At 38.6% G+C, this 17,323-nt stretch overlaps 2 protein-coding genes across 5 annotated transcripts in view; one reads left to right on the top strand and one right to left on the bottom strand.

The window, feature by feature from the left end:
* The window catches only part of armc2 (armadillo repeat containing 2), a 36,552-nt gene extending 20,420 nt beyond the window's left edge, over positions 1-16,132 (top strand). Inside the window, exons 10-17 of one of the 2 annotated variants that reach the window (XM_057823215.1) lie at positions 1,810-1,955; positions 2,028-2,127; positions 3,523-3,793; positions 4,922-5,044; positions 7,676-7,789; positions 7,862-7,994; positions 12,326-12,483; positions 14,925-16,132. In XM_057823215.1, the coding sequence (XP_057679198.1) occupies positions 1,810-1,955; positions 2,028-2,127; positions 3,523-3,793; positions 4,922-5,044; positions 7,676-7,789; positions 7,862-7,994; positions 12,326-12,483; positions 14,925-15,043 (1,164 nt within the window). In that variant the 3' untranslated portion in view covers positions 15,044-16,132. The remainder of the gene's footprint in view (positions 1-1,809; positions 1,956-2,027; positions 2,128-3,522; positions 3,794-4,921; positions 5,045-7,675; positions 7,790-7,861; positions 7,995-12,325; positions 12,484-14,924) is intronic. The other variant, XM_057823214.1, reaches the window with a different exon arrangement.
* Positions 15,321-17,323, bottom strand: part of sesn1 (sestrin 1) — a 156,846-nt gene continuing 154,843 nt past the window's right edge. For all 3 annotated transcript variants that reach the window (XM_057823216.1, XM_057823218.1, XM_057823217.1), the window contains one exon: positions 15,321-17,281. In XM_057823216.1, coding sequence (XP_057679199.1) covers positions 17,195-17,281 — 87 coding nt within the window. In that variant the 3' untranslated portion in view covers positions 15,321-17,194. The remainder of the gene's footprint in view (positions 17,282-17,323) is intronic.

The following is a 17,323-nucleotide window of genomic DNA, read 5'->3' as shown; positions in this document are numbered from 1 at the left end:
ATCTGAAACAAATTATTATAACAATATATTTGAAAGAAAAAGCATGTTATTTTGCCTCATTCAAATCTTAATATCTGAACATTTAAACATGTAAACTAAAGTGAAATCACATTCGTAAATGAATAGCTTCTGGTTTTTGAAATGTAAATAAACTAGGGTTGTCAAAATTATCGCGTTAACGGGCGGTTATTAATTTTTTAATCACGTTAAAATATTTGACAATTAACGCACATGCCCCGCTCAAACAGATTAAAATGACAGTGTCATGTCCATTTGTTACTTGTGTTTTGTCGCCCTCTGCTGGCGCTTGGGTGCGACTGATTTTATGTGTTTCAGCACCATCCATGAGCATTGTGTAATTATTGACATCAACAATGGCGAGCTACTAGTTCAGTTTTTGTTTGAAAATTTTACACATTTTATTAAAACGAAAACATTAAAAGGGGTTTTAATATAAAATTTCTATAACTTGTACTAACATTTATCTTTTAAGAACTACAAGTCTTTCTATCCATGGATGGCTTTAACAGAATGTTAATAATGTTAATGCCATCTTGTTGATTTATTGTTATAATAAACAAATACAGTACTTATGTACAGTATGTTGAATGTATATGTCAGTCTTGTGTCTTATCTTTCCATTCCAACAATAATTTACAGAAAAATATGGCATATTTTATAGATGGTTTGAATTGCGATTAATTAATTTTTAAGCTGTGATCAACTCGATTAAAGATTTTAATCGTTTGACAGCCCTCAAATAAACCAATCTATTATTATAAAACAACAAAATTGCAATAACTGCATTAACCATCAAAGTTAAGTCTAACTAACTGTAGTCTTGAAACAAATCTGAATAAGGATAAACATTGCAATAAAATAATGCAAACTGGTTAAACTTGAGAGTAGCTGAGATCTGTCATGACAGAACATCGCTTCAATGATATCCGCCGCCATCTAGCGTCATGAATGGGTATAATGTCTAGACCGCGAATATAAGACGACTCCCACTTTTTCAGTCTTATTTCAATGCAAAAAACACCATCTTATATTCGGGCCAATACAGTACATGGAGTGGAGGTGGACTTTTAATAAGCAGACTAACAGGTCTGTCAGGGTCAGAATTCTCGCTAAAAGGCAGATTTTCAAATACTTATTTGCAGCTCTATCACACAAATTGTTAAAAACCATGCATTGTGATTTCTGGATTTTTCTTTTAAGATTATCTCTCACAGTGGGCATGCACCTACGATGAAAATTTCAGACTCCTATGATTTCTAAGTGGAAGAACTTGCAAAATAGCATAGTGTTCAAATACCTATTTTCTTCACTGTGTATTCATATATTTAAAGAATACACTTGGCTTGCAATTTGCCCTCATGACAAAAAAGGACTGCTGCTGACCCAAAAAGTTGGGATCCTTAATCATTTGAAATGTGACACAGTGTATTATATGGACGGACGAGTAGGCGCAGTACCTGACATTCATCCATGTATTACTTTCATTACACACCCAGAACAATTGCAATGGATTTGGACGATGACGGCTATTTGTACGATTCTGCCTTTATACATAAATTGAACACCTGCTTGGAGTGTTGACTTTGAGTTTAAACGTAAGCTGTTTTACAAGAATTGGCCTTTCTACCACATTCTACATTGAAGATTTTAAATCGTCCTGTGTGTGTACGTGAGTGTGAATGCTATTTGTCTTTATGTATCCTGGGACTGATCGGCAATCAGTCTAAGCCATAATCCTAAAAAACTGGCGCGTATCTCTCTGATTTTTGACCCTGATGACATCTCTAGATGACCGCCACCTTACGAAACCTGTCAGACCACACCGAGGCACGTCCCCTTTTTGTCTCCCAATCCTTGATTTCGGAGCTTTGCTTGGTTCTGCAGCGCTATCGGACGGACCGTGACGTGTGCACTAATGTATCCAGGATCTTCAGGTAACGTGATACTTGTTAAACTGAACCAACATTGGAATCTAAAATCTGTTCGCCGTGTTCTCTTCTCCTCAGTAAACTCTCCTCGTACTCGGAGTGCCGTCTCGCTCTGGCGCAAACCCCCGACTGCTACCAACTATTTTTAGAACTCCTGACCAAACATAGCCGAAAACAGGTGAGGCAGCGGGTGTCCTCGGAAGGTTTAACATCAACAAATGAGCTTCCTGTTTACTTGTGAAGCTGCTTGTTTACTCACAGGACATTACGTCCTGACTCGTTGGGTGACATTTAAGGCGATAGAATTCCAAGAGGGAAGACGGGAAAGACTAGACTATGAGAGGGCAGAGATCATCTTTCCATCACTGCCAATTCGACCCACTTAACTCATTCACTCCCAGCCATTTTCACCGGTGCAACCCCCTTCGCTCCCGGCCGTTTTACTGGATTTTGACTGATTTTGCAAGGCCCACAGAAAATTCTGTTTTATTGCTATATAAACATGGAACCCACCAAAGGAAAGATTAGACTCTCTTCTTTCAGCAGGAAAAAAAGTTAGTTCATATCTTTTTCCATTCTTTAGAAATCAGCATTAGGAAACAAGCAATTTTCCAATTTCTGATGGAAAAAACAGAGAAATTGAGATTTTAGTAAACGCATACATTTCAAACATAACTTTGACTTTAACACAGCTATTTTTTGCTTTAGTTACATCCCAAACATCTGAATAATGTTTTCCTTTTACAAAATAACAAACAACAAGACAAATAGAGCTTTTGATAGCAAAGTAACTATTTACACATTACTAACAGAGATGACGCTGTTGTGGCCGCGACAGCTGGGGTAAACTTTTCCCTCATCGCCGCCTGTCTCATAAAGATGCAATTTTTTTAGTCTTTCCAGCACAGACTCGACGGCATCGTCCGCTGCACTGGTGGTCCCAGTCGTTCTGCTCGGTCGTCTGCCGCCTGGCATCCTGGACGTCAATTCGGTCATCTCCCGCCGGCGCCCCAGCCGTGCAGCTTGGCCATTCGTTCCGTTGAATCGGGTTTGGGGTCTTAACAAATGCGCTACTGCCCTCCAGTGGCCAGTTTTATTGCTTTAAAATGGAATTTCAGCTTTGCGCTTTGGAGCTAAGATGAATCAGAACGTAGAGAAGTCTTTTGTGAAAAATAACGTAAAAGACGTATTTCGTCTTTGGCACACTGAAACAATTAAAAATAGAACGTATTATACGTTTTTGGGAGCAAATGACTTAAAATGGATTGGACGTCTGTCATTGTCAGTGACAGCAAATAAATTAAAATGCCTTGCCCTGTCATATCCTTGTCTTTCCTGTCCTTGCTATTGGTTGTGTATCGCAATTAAGGGCAACTAATGAGTTAAAATGTTGCAATTATTCTGCCCGTTCCTTTCTCTTGCATGTCTATTAGTGTCAATAGCAGCCAGTCAGCTTAAATGTCACACTCGCCCTGCCCTGTCATACCCTATTCTCTACTTTCTTCCCTTTTGGATGTGTATTGCCCTAAATAGCACAGAGTGTGATAATAATCTCCTCACCTTCTTCCCACAGGACTTGGTGGTGCGCCTCCTCTTCACGCTTGGCAACCTGACGTCCAAGAGCGACGATGCGCGCTACCAGCTCTTCCGCTGCGAGGCGTCCACGGACACACTCCTGCGTCTGTACGGAGACTACCAGCCGAGGGTAGGGGACTTTTCAAGGGAGGCCGAGGACGTGCTGGTGAAGCTGGTCCGCGTGCTCGCCAACATGTGCATCCACGAGGAAGTGGGCACGGCGCTGGCCGGCAACGACAAGTGCGTCCGGCTGTTGATGGAGACACTGGGTGAGAATTTGGGATATCTATCAAGAGTCACAGTGGAGGTCAGGACTAGTGCTGTCAAATTTATCATGTTAACGCTCAATAATTTTTAAAATTAATCACGTTAAAATATTTGACGCATTTAACCCATGCATGGAATGACCCGCTCATGCATTGCCTCAAACAGATCACAATGATGCCGTTGTTTTGCATATTGAGAGCTAAGAGGCAGAGAAAGGCAGTGGACACAGGCGTTCATTGGACCGCGCCGTTTATTGGCATAAGTTTCAGCAACTCCACAACATACATAAGTATCATTTAGTGAAACCACAACAAAAATAATATTCCTATCCCTCAAAAAAAAAGAAATGTTCACATAAAGAAAAGCTGGCATTCCCAATCAAATTAGCTATGCAAAATACACATAAAACTTACTCATACTTGGGTCAAACTCTATTCAAACATTTCGTTTAGCTCAAATACACTGGATGGCAATATTTAGTCACAATATACAAATTATCAGTGGTCTCGTACATTGGGAAGCCAGCACTCAAATGAACGTGAATCACAATAGACCGAGTCTTATGAAAATAAAGGGAGCTACGGCGTCAGTCGAGGGACAAAACACACATTGGCTTGATTTTAACGTTATTTTAAAACTCGCCATTGACATCTTGTGGTGTATTTCAATCACTATCTTACATAGTCAAAGACACTGTGGAAGAACGGCTGTGACGTCACCGCTCGGCGACATCAACAATGGCGAGCTACTAGTTTTTTTTTTTTATTGAAAATTTTACAAATTTTATTAAAACCAAAACATTAAGAGGTATTTTTAATATAAAATTACTTTAACTTGTTTCTCCGTGGATCCCTTTAAGAGAATGTTAATAATGTTAATGCCATCTTGTGGATTTATTGTTATAATGAACAAATACAGTACTTATGTACATTATGTTGAATGTATATATCAGTCTTGTCTTATCTTTCCATTCCAACAATAATTTACAGAAAAATTTTGCATATTTTAGAGATGGTTTGAATTGCAATTAATTACAATTTTTAAGCTGTGATTAACTCGATTAAAAGTTTTAAATCATTTGACAGCCCTAGTCAGGACATATCATTAAACCCGTTGTGTGTGCATTGTAGAGCTGAGGTCTGTTGATGAGAACGAGGAACTGATGGTAAACACGGCGGCCGCCATCAACAACCTGACGTTCTACCACAAAGAAAGCTTGGTGCTTAAATGCAATCAGCTAGATGTCGCTCAGCGTAAGTACGAGTGTTCAAAATATGGAAGAGCAGTACAAAAATTATCATACTACTGTATAAATCACTAAAGCCTGTCCGGAATTATTCAGAGATTAGGAATTGCACTGTTGGCTCATGGCCCGGGTGGGCGGGCGGGGGTGGGTGTAGGCGTGGGGTTGGTGATGCGTCCCCTCCTGCCATCCCTGAAGGCCGGTTGATGGGCGCGCGGGTGGCCCGGGGGACCACCCTGGGTCCCGGGGGGGGGCGGTGGCTCCTTTGCTGGGCGGCGGGAGGAGGGATGGGCTGCGCATGGCCCCCCCAACCCCCCGCCCGCCCTCCCTCCCCGGGCTGGCTGGGTGGGGGCCGTGGCCCTGGGTTGGCGCCCGCGCGGTTTCTCCGCCCGTCTGCGTGGCTGTTGCGCGCCCGGTGGGGCTTGCGTGCTGCTGGATGTGGTAGGGCATGCTCGGGTTGGGGGTTCCGCTGCCGGGATTGTCGATGCGGCGGCGTAGGGTTGGTCGCCAACGGGCTTACACTCATAAGAGATTCACACGATTACTGGGTTCTAGATCACAGAACTGATTTGTGTACACTCTACCCCTTTCAATCACTTAGCTTATAGTCTTATAGACACCCCCACCCCCATTCTCCTCTTTCACTGGCCAATAGGCCCCCACATGGTGTAAACCGGAAATACATCTCGCTGACGATAGCACCAGCATATTAGTAACTAGTTTAGATGTTCAATGTATTTCTTGTTGTTGTTTGTGTATGTGTTTCTTTTCTTTCTTCTCTTGTATTTCTTTTCTTCTGTCCCCCCATAATCCCTTCCTGTTCGCTGCTTTGTCATAATAAAAAGGTATTTTGAATGATCACAATGGGAGTATGTCAGACTCTCAATGTGAAACATTAAAACTGTTCAGAATCCGGGCACTTAGACTTCCATTCTCTGTGTCAAACAGCTGAACAGGACAGGTTTTAAAAAAAAAAAAAAAAAAAAAAAAGGAATTGCACAGTTGTCAAATTTAGTGGGAAGGTTTATAATTAAGCGATTGGTCAAGAAATGGCCTCAAAATTGAAAATGATGCCCCTAAACCCTAACCCAAAGGACCCAAATGCTCGACAATTCAGTTCAAACTGAAGTTTATTTTCCAGTTCTTAAGGTTAAAGAGGAAGATAACGAAAAATCACAGCAACAGCTGGACACCAATCAACTGAGTAAATTCCATAAAAAACAAAAGGCATTGGTTCCAAACATCAGTTGTGGTCAAAAAAAAAAAAAAAACGGCTTACACAAGGATGTGGCATTGGACGTGGCAGGATAGCAAACTGACACAGGGCAAGATTTGACGCAGACTATTTATAGAGAGGGTCACAGGTGGACACGATCAGCCTGATTAGCAAGAGCAGGAAGTAAAGTTAAATCAAGGGGGAGCGCCACCACCAAAATAAAAAGATCCGACATGAACCAACACAAAACATTAACAAGACTTCCCAGACGTGACAAAAATCGGTAAAAACATTATATGAATCAGAAAATATTTTGTCTTGACCACCACTTGTCACCGTCGCCTCAGGAACCAACCGGTCCCCACAAAAACGTTTTGAAATAACTAAAATATGACTAAGGCTAATAAGTATTTTCGCCCAAAAGACAAGGCTAAAATGAAAATTAAAATGGCTGCCAAAAACAACACTGCTGTGAATGCTCTGGTTTCGAACAAACGAACGATCATTCCCGGTCTTAATGGATTTGGTATCGGGCGCAATAAATGGCAGTCAGAGAGTTAACTGAGACAATATTAGGGTGGAAGATTTTGGTCGCAACTTGTTGGTTCCTTTTTTTGTTTTTTTCAACATTGACACCTTTTTAAAACGATATCTCGATTCTTGGCATGAGCATATCGATAACCACGACATGTCAACATTTCGACGATATTTTGTCACACCCCAATAAGTAGGGCTGCAGCTATCGATTATTTTAGTAATTTTAATTATAAACCTTCCCACTAAATTTGACAACTGTGCAATTCCTTTTTTTTTTTTTTACAATGTTCTTAACAAATAGTTCAGACACATATTCCCACAAAAAACGGCTAAATATACCAATAAACTACTTTACGAATGCGTTAAAAAAACCATTAGCTCAAACAAAAACTTAGTTTATGTTGGTCTTAACAAGAAGCAGCTGGATTCAGTCACATGAAATGAGGCAGACTAGAGGGCAGTGTATCCACCCAAAATAAAACTAAATGCAAACACTTTCAAAACAAACCATTAGAATTCCACTTTAATTAAACGAATACTCGAAGCAGCAAAATTTAATTCGAATTTTTTTTTTTTTTAATCGAATACTTGTGTAAATCGACTAATCGTTGCAGCACTACCAGTAAGTATGTTACGGTCAGTAAACTCTGTTAGCTTCGAGTAGCAGCCAATACTGTATTTTTGCCTTTTCGTATCGTGAAATTTATTTCTTAACGCGTGACAAAACCTGAAAGTTCCGTATGTAGAGACGTTCATAAGTAGAGGTACCACTGTACAGAAGTCTCAAATTAAAAAAAAAAAAAATTCATTCATTTAATTGCAATTCATGTTAGTGGGACTGAGCGGATAGCTCCTAGTAATCATTATTTGTCCTTTTTGTCACTCAAGTCATGCTGAAGTTGGTGCTGAGCTCCAACATGGCCGCCATGCACGAAGCCACCCGCGTCTACGGGAACTTGTCGCAGTCCAAAGATGTGCGGGACTTTATCATGCACAACAAAGGTTTTTCCAACAACGTAGAAACATAATCGAGTTTTCTTGGAACAAACACAAATGCTGACCTCACCTCGTCAGTCCACAGATTTGTGGTGACACTTTTGGATTCTAAGAATCCAGACGTCTGCTTCTCGGCCTGCGGGGTCCTCACCAACCTGGCGCTGGACCCTCCCAACAGAGCCTGTCTCTCACTGGAGGGGGCTTCCACCAAGTATGCATAAATAAAAACACTATTTAGTTTACATTTCATATTGTGGAGCAAGGGCGTAGGTTTGGTCTCAATATTGGTAGGGACGATATAACAGCATAACCTGCATGGACACTTTTTGCTGGGGATGGGACATTAATAAGACCAAACACATCGGGTGAACGGGGGTCAGGGCTACATTTCTCACGAATATGAATCTACCGTATTGGCCCGAATATAAAATGGTGTTTTTTTTGCATTGAAATATGACTGAAAAAAGGTGGGTCGTCTTATATTTGCATTCTAGACATTATGTCCATTCACGACGCTAGATGGCGCCAGATATCATTGAAGCGAATGCTGAACTTGAGGAGTAATGTTCTGTCATGACAGATCTCGGCTACTCTCAAGTTTAACCAGTTTGCATTATTTTATTGCAATGTTTGTCCTTCTTAAGATTTTATTCAAGACTACAGTTAGTTAGACCTCACTTTGATGGTCATTGCAGTTATTGCAATTTTGTTGTTTTATCACAACAGATTGGTTTATTTACATTTCAAAAACCAGAAGCCATTCATTTACGGAATGTGATTGTAGAGGTGTGCGAAGTTTCTAATTAATTCTTAGATTATTCGCGATTCGGCCGTGGATGATTTGAGAACGATTCACAAATATCCAAATTCCGATTATTGAATTATACCAGGTAAAGCGGAAGTAAAACACAGTCAGCGTGGTCTATGGGACACAATGAGGAACGGACTGAGAGTAAATATCATGTTCAACTCATGCCGCTAGATAAAAAAACAATCATACCTGACTGCGGCTAACAGCCGCTACAAACAACGCCTAGTTGCTAGTTGCTACAAACATACAGCTACAGTATATATATATGTAGAACGAGGTGGAAATGACAGACGACGTCGATGTTAGAACATGTATTATTGAACAGAGATCCGAAATGACAGACTTTCCGGCGTAAGTAAACAGCCGCCATCTTAAAGCAGAAGACCTCTTTAGAAGGCTCTGTTGTAGCGAATCTAATTAACTTTTTATCTAAAATACTCCTAAATCGTCGGAATCTTGTCTTGAATCTTATCTTTAAATGATGAAAACTTTGACAAAAGTAGACAGAAGGGAAATTATGGAATAACGGGAGCAATTTTAATAACTGTAACAGTTGATTCACAACATTAAATTAATTGAATGTAGTTTAAAGCTGCTGATACAGAATGGGGACTGGAGTTTTTTTATTTACTGTTATTTTTGTATATTTGTTCAGTTATATGTTAACTTGATACTGAAATAGTAGTTTGATTTAGCCTGAGAGGATTTTTGAACAATTTTGGAACTAATGTACAAAACATTTAAAAAAAAAAAAAAAAAAGGGGGGGGTGCATCAATAATCGTTTTATAATCGAATCGGAGCCTCTGAATCGTAATCATAATCGAATCGTTAGGTGCCCAAAGATTCCCAGCTCTATGTGATTGCACTTTAGTCTACATATTTAAAGGTTCAGATATTAAGATTTGAATGAGGCAAAATAAGATGCTTTTTCTCTCAAAAATATTGTTATAAGAATTTTTTTCAGATGTACTGTAATTATTTTCTGAAAAAAAAATAATTTGGTGTTCGAAAAGTCTTAAAGAGTTTCAAAAAAGAGGGGGTCGTTTTATAATCAGGGCCGTCGTATATTCGGGCCAATAAGGTAATTAATTGATAGGCTAAATCAGGGGTGTCCAAACTTTTTGCATAGGGGGCCAGAATCGGTGTGGTAAAAATGTGGGGGGCCGACCTTGGCTGACATCCTTTACGTAGAACAATGTATTTATGCAAATTTTAGCAAGCCATTCTGTGTGTCACATTTGCTTTATTTATTTGTTTATTTTTTTAAAATAATAATTTCCACAAAATCTTGCAACTCACCTTTGTGGCATTCTCTTTCATCTCTCGAGCCCTTGCGAAATACTGCTGCTGTAAAATTAAACTAGATTTAAGTTGCTTCAATTTCTCGCTATGTATCTTTCCTGTAATCTTGTCGTACATGTCAGCTTGTCTTGTTTAGTAATATCGCCTCACATCGACCTCTTTAAAAACAGTGACTGTGTCTTTGCAAATGAGGCAGACAGTTTTTGCGTATTTTAGTGAAGAAATAGTCCAATTTCCACCTATCCTTGAAGCGTCGGCCGTCACAGTCAACTTTTTTTTTTTTTGGGTTGATTGTCGCCATTTTAGAACATTGGGAGTAAAGAGTCACGTGGGGTAATGTTGCTTAGAGTGCTGCTGCCTTTTAGTGGGTAAATGAGGAGCAGCATTTAGTGTGTAAGCTACTTCATATGCTGGTAGCAGTACTTCTGACCAATTTATTAGGTCTGTGTATGGGCCAGACATTATTGATTTAATGACACAGGCTGGGGGCCGGATGAAATTTGGCCCCCGGGCCCCATTTGGCCCCAGGGCCGCACTTTGGACATGCCTGGGCTAAATGATCAATGCAAAATAAATCTGTATTGATTTATACTAACTTTGACACTGGAAATTTAAAACGTCTTAATCTGATAATTTTTCTTAAATGTAGTCGAATAATTTTCGCCAATTTATTTTAAGTATTAAAGACTAGTTAACAGATACATATGTCAGATTATTCCACTTAAATGAAGTAAATATTACTATTTGTTCTGAAGCTCATACATACAAAAGTTGGTCATTTTTCACCTAAATCTAGGAAAAATTGCTTTCAAATAATGTTTTGAACAGTATTTATCGTTGAATTAAGAACATTTCTTACAAACAAGTTTTTCTTTTTTTAAACATACTTTTTGCTTACAATAAGTCTTAAGCTTATTTTCAGATTGCTATTTTTCTTATTTCAAGAAATCTAAGTGATTAAAATTTACTTGAAGCACTGACAGATAATTTCACTTTTTTCTTGTACATTTACACTGAAAACAAGGGAATTTAACTCGTTTTTAGGAGGTGTGTTTTTGCACTGCATATGTGTTGGTTCAGGTGATACACCGTTCGATTCAAAACGTCGTACTTAAGAAACATTTTGAAAACTTCCTGAATAAATGTCTGGATTTTATGAGCAAATTTAAATTTAGCATTATTTGAACATAATTTGTATTAACAGACACAATGAATACAAACCTGTTAATAATCTCTAACTATCCAAGAATGCAAAAAATAAACCTTTGTCTTAAGACCACTCAACATTGCCTGTCTAAATAAATAAACTAAATATAACTGGAAAAAAAAACTTATTGTAGAACAAAAATAAATAAAAATGGAGCCTAAAACACTACTGCTTTTGTCCACAAGCACAGGCAAAGTTAACAAAAAAATGAAAGTTTGTGTGGGCTGTTTTAAGACCACATAAATAAAATTAGAATTCAAATTGGGGGAAAGAGGGTAAACCTCGGTTCACTACGTTTCACTCAAAGTAGCTTCCTACCCGAGTTCGGGATTCAGACAGATTAATGTTATTCTAACTCTGATGCAGGTCGGACTTTCAGTAACAAAATTAGTGGTGTGTTCCCCACCTCTTTTTACATTACTTGCAGTAGCTGCTGCTAGCTGAAAAAACGTATTCCTCATCTTTGAAGGGGGCGGAGGAGGCGGCATGTTGTATTTGTATTACTGGTGCACGATAATTATTGGCCGATAATAGGAATTATGACGTCATCCCAATAAATCCAACAACATAATTAATCGGACCGATAATACAGTATGAACTGTGCTCGCTGGCTGGGAAATCAGTTGACCATTTGCGGGGCATTGCTGCCACCAAATAATCAGAATAATCAGAATAATTCGCTGCATCTATAATTTGGCCCACAAATTCATTCACTTTACACAGTGCTGTGTCTAGCGTTAGCATTGACAATCGCGGATGCTTTCTGTTACTTACGTTTCCGCCACGGAAATATATGTCTGTAAGTATTCATGTTTACTATAACATATGGATGTGCAATATATGTTTACTTCGGTGGTGAAGGGTCATATGTACAGAACTTCATAAGTTGTTGTGTTATAGAAGCCAGCCAATGCTTAAGGCTAGTAGTTCAAGCTAGTGTGCTATGCTATATATACATATATACAAGTCTGAACATAATGAAAGAAATTCACTTAATGATGGAAGGGTCAATTCTATCCTTACAAACTATGGGAAGACAATTGAAATGACTGATATTGAATTATAACTTGAACTGATTATATAAAGCAAATAAGGTTGGCAAAAAGTTGGTGGGGACAATTTTAGCATCCTGAAAAGTGGGTCGTGTTATGTCCTTGCCGTCTCTATGCAAACCTACGCTCTTGTTGTGGAGTGTATCTGAAAAAGTTTGGTGTGTGTCAGGTTGACGGACTGCCTAAGAGACTTGGGAGCAGGTGATTGGCAGTTGTCGGCTCAGCTGTGTCAGGCCTTGTGGAACATGAGCGGTGGAGACGCCCCTGAGAAACTGCTGGACGCGCAGGATAGGCAGTCGCTACTGGAGATCCTCACGTCCTATTTGGGTTAGTTGAGGCCAGTGTTGTTAATCTTACTTTTAAAAAGTAATTCATTACAGTTACAAATTACTTCTCCCAAAAAAGTCATTGAGTTAGTAACTCAGTTACCTCAACGTAAAAGTAATTGATTACCGTATTTTACGGACTATAAACCGCTACTTTTTTCTCACCGTTTCTACCCTGCGGCTTTTATAAGGAAGCGGCTTATTCATGGATTTATTTTGTTTTGTTTTGACAAACGAGCTTCATATTTTTCTGGTTAAAAATAAATATTGGATAATTACACGACAAATTTTAAAACAATAGCTTTCCAAATTTTGCCATGACATAGCTCTCAGCCACTACACTAGCACCAATAAAGCTTTCCAGGAGCTCGTCAGACTTACTCAAAAACCCAGAATTTTATAGGTGATTATGGCTCCATCTGATAGTATATGCAGCTACAAAAGAACAATTTTAAATGGATGGGCATCCACTATTAGCTACAAGAAAACGCGATGCTAGCGTTGATTAGCAGTTTTCAACTGGCATTCGGATGACTTTATTGCCACAGTATGCTACAACAAAGCTGCTATATGAGGGAAGTTTAAAGTTTGTAGTTTAAAAAGGCAAGTTAAAGTGGATTATGTACTGTATCTTTGCAAATGTAGTGACCTGTTTTTTTTTTTTAAAGCTAGTTTGTTTTTAAGCACTCAGACAACACGAGTTGGTGCATCAGCGGAGTTTGACTTTTGGGCAGGGGGGGCACAACATGTCGATGACCTCAAAACATAGTGTCAGCAATAAAATTAACTTACAGGAATATTTATAATAATGAGTTGACAAGTTGAGTGTTTTTTGTTTCTCATCATTCTTGAGGGGAATTCTAAATCAGGCTGCTTAGGCAATACTTTTCGCCATGATCGTCATCCATTGAATATGGTACACCCGCCGGTGTCGTGCCAATGTAGTTACCCCAGTAAAAAATTGTACCCCCTGCCATATGGAGGTAGATTTGTGTCTTTAGTATTCAATCAACAAAAAGTTGGTTTTAAAAAAAGTTGCTTCAATCAAAATATATATTTTCAACCAAAAAAAGTCACTTCAATTTAAAAAAAAGTGTATTTGAAATGCAAAAATAATTTTAAACTCAAAAAACAAAAAGAAAAAAAAAAGGAAGTGAAAACTATTTTTCTTTGATTTTTGTTTTGTTTTGTTTTTTTGATTGAAGTAATGTTGATTTGTGTTTGGGCCATATTTTGGCTAGGACATTTTTGTCTTGATTATTCAATCAAAAAATTAGTTGCTTCAAAAAAAAAAATTAAAAAAAAAAAAAAGTTTAAAAAAGTTTTTTATTGCGAAAAAAATATTTTTATCTTTTTTGTGTTTGGGCCATATTATGGGTAGGACAATTGTGTCTAAATCATTCAATCCCCCAAAAAGTTGCTTCAATCAAAAAAAAAAATTTTCAATCCAAGAAAAAAAATATTTGAAAAATAAAATTGCCCTGCCCTAATTTTTTTTTTTTTTTTTTTTAATTCTATGCAATGGCCATCTAAGGTGCTAGTCACATGATCTGTTCAAAAAATAATTTTAACCCATTATAAAAAGTTTTTTTTTTGTTCATTTCATTCATTTATGTAGCAATTTTATTGCTTTACAACTTTTATAAATATATAGGAAAGTCAATTACATGCAATGACACTTTTCGGCCACCAATGTAGGCCTGGACCTCCTGCCCCCCCCTTAAAATCCGCTTATGAGTTGGTAATGTTGATGCTGGTTAATAAATATATTTTTGATCAATCAAATATTTCTGTATAACATCTGTGTAAATATCCAATATTAAGATATGGACACCTGCAGCTTATAGTCAAGTACGGCATATATTTGGACTTTCGTGAAATTTGGCCGTTGCAGCTTATAATCAGGTGCGCTTTATAGTCCAGAAATGACTGTACTCGGCAAAGTAACTGACGTTACTTCATGTTCAACACGTTACGACACGATCATTTCTATATCGTCATTCACATCAAATACGTTTCTATTAACTGATTGAATTGGACCGTCTTTTTCATTCCCCCCCAAAAAAATTAAGTACATTTAACTGTACCCACCTGAATGCCACAGTTTAAGATGACATTCGCCACGTAATGCTAGCGAGAACGCGAATGCTATGCTAACGCCCCGAGCCACCTAGCATCACGTCTCCAACGGCGTCACAACCCCCTTCGCTCCTCCCCTCCTCCGCTCTCTCCGTGTCTCTCAGACATCTCTCGTCATTCCACCAAATTGTAGTAACGCACGCCTTCCCATCCTCAGTAACGGCAACGGCGTTGCAAAGATGGGAAAATAAATAATGAATTAGATTAATCATTACTGACAAAAAATAACGCCGTTATGAACAACACTGGTTGAGGGTCTCTAGAAGTTGCGTAAAATGAAACTGTTTATTCTTCTCCACTCAGATGAAAACGTGGCTCTCAAATGGACGGAAAACAAGGATTACAGCAGTGCATCATGGGAGTTGGAGTTCTGCCCTGTTGCACAAAAACTTCATCAAGCATTGTCAATGAAATGTGAATAATATATAACATACATGTTGTGTACCAATACAAAAATTGTGAATGTTTTAAAGTTTCGCTGCCATTCTAAAAATCCTATCATGTGACTTATTTTAAAGCACTTTAACGTCCATCTTCACATATCTTTACAACAGTTTGCACATTTAAATAACAAACCTTGGTTTTGTGTGAGTGTGTGCGTGTCAAATCTGATGGAAATTGATGAGTCACCTGGATCTTCCTTGCTAAGAAAATGTTTTATAGACATGTAAACAAATAAAAAGCACAAGAAGCAGGAAATGTGGTCGCCTCTCAAAGCCTTTATTATTATCATTATTCATGTTACACAGACACGGGGCCAGGCAGTGCTTACAAGTCGCCTAAAAGTACAGCATTTTCAAAGTCACATGGTTGTTACATCAACACAAATCAGGAACAGCACTTCATGTTTCAAGATTAGAAAAAAAAACCTTTACATCTCATTAAAACATTGATATAAAATATTAGCCGGCTGATAGCAATTTTTCAAATCCGAAATGAGATGTCAAGGTAGTTTAGGGGTGAGGGTTGATGATTGTGCTGGTGATGATGTCACGACTCTTAACCGGAGAAGTCGTTTGATTGAATTTAGCGGCCTCACACATCATTTTTCAAGGTGAGGTGTAACAGAGGCAAGCAAGACACGCTTCTAATTCAAAAGATTGGACTTGAACTGCGTTGAATCAGTGTTTGTAAGTGTGCCATCCTGCTGAGACATGACTCGATGTAACCAAAAAGGTTCAGAATAAGAGAACGCTACAAATGATACACAACAATTCAATAGCATAGTTTTATTTTTTTGTCCATTTTTTTCATAGATTTTGTATAAAAAGAAAAAAAGTGTCAGTAACTGACGTCAGTCAGGAGATTCGAAAAACAAAAAAAGCTCCACTTTCTTCCCACTCCTTTCCAACGGTACCATCCTTTTTGTCGAAACCTCCGCGCCATCATGAAAGGAACGCAGCATTTACCGCTTTTAGTCAACGAAATTGTTTCATCAAAACAAAAGCTGATTTTTTTTTTTGCACTAGTCAGGCTTGGAACAAGCACAGCTACAAATGATGGCGGGCAAATTGAAACGCCCTGGGGTGCAAAAAAAAAAATTTAAAAAAAAGATGCTCACTGAAGAGCACTTCAGACATAAAGCAATCATGATTCAGGGATACATTGGTACCTTGACTTAAAACGAGCTTTAAATAAAACTCCAATGTCAAGGTATCAATGTACTTGAACATGCTTTTTTTTTTGCACAGCGAAAAACGATTGGAGACGAGACGAGGTATTTTTTTTCCTTTACTAGTAAAATTCACAGACTTCCAAAAATGGGCGACCGGGCTAACGCGGAAGACAGCTTAGCGGTGTGTATGTGTTTGTGCCACCGGACCGACCCCTAATGGAACCTCATTCTTTCAGTCTTTTTCTCCGAACAAACAATGACGATGTCATCATTGACACTGATAACAGTAATGCAGCAGAAGCGAGAAGTTTCCTTCCGGGCGTCGCTTTTTTTTGACACGTGAAATTTAAAAAAACTACTTTTTTTTCCTTGTTTTACACACACACGCGCGCACACACGCAACTCAAGTAGGGCTCAGTGTTCTATGAGTTTGCACACACACACTCCTTGAATTAGCTTACACGGACAGTTGGAAATAATGCAGTGGATGGGGAATATGTTTTTTCCGGGGCCGAGGGGGTCAATATGACCTCCCCGTCCCTGCTGAATACAACACGGGGAGCAGCAGCATCATTGTCATCATCGTTACGAGCACACTGCGCAAAATAATGATGGTTGACATCCCAAAAAAAGATATGAAAAAAGGAAAAAATGAACAGTGATGACAAAAATAAGAAAATGAATGAAGGGGGATGTTGCTGGAATACTGAAGGAAATCCTGAACGCCGTCAGTGCTTATTAAGCCCAATGCTGCCTCCCTCTGCTCACTGTTGGCACTGCAGGCTTTAAAAAAAAAAAAAAAAAAAATTGACTACTTGCTTCTTTGTTCTGATCTTCCATCCAGCTCCTCGCCCCAGCAAAAATGTTCACTTGAAATGTCCAAACAACGACGTGATAAAAACTAGAATATAATAAAAAAAAAAAAAAAACAAGAGAAAAAAAGAAACGAAGAAGCACTTCATGTCATGTAGCGAGTGATGGCTCTTAGAGCATATAAGAGTTCGGCTTGCATTCGCGCTTCCATAAGAAGCAGATTAACGTGGACCTGCGGGAAGAGAACAAAATATTAGCTTTTACGTCGCTTGGC

Source organism: Corythoichthys intestinalis, chromosome 19 (assembly GCF_030265065.1).
Source record: "Corythoichthys intestinalis isolate RoL2023-P3 chromosome 19, ASM3026506v1, whole genome shotgun sequence".
NCBI classification, from domain to species: Eukaryota; Metazoa; Chordata; class Actinopteri; order Syngnathiformes; family Syngnathidae; genus Corythoichthys; species Corythoichthys intestinalis.
The sequence above is the reverse complement of the archived record's forward strand: the minus strand, read 5'-3'. Positions and strand labels throughout refer to the sequence as shown.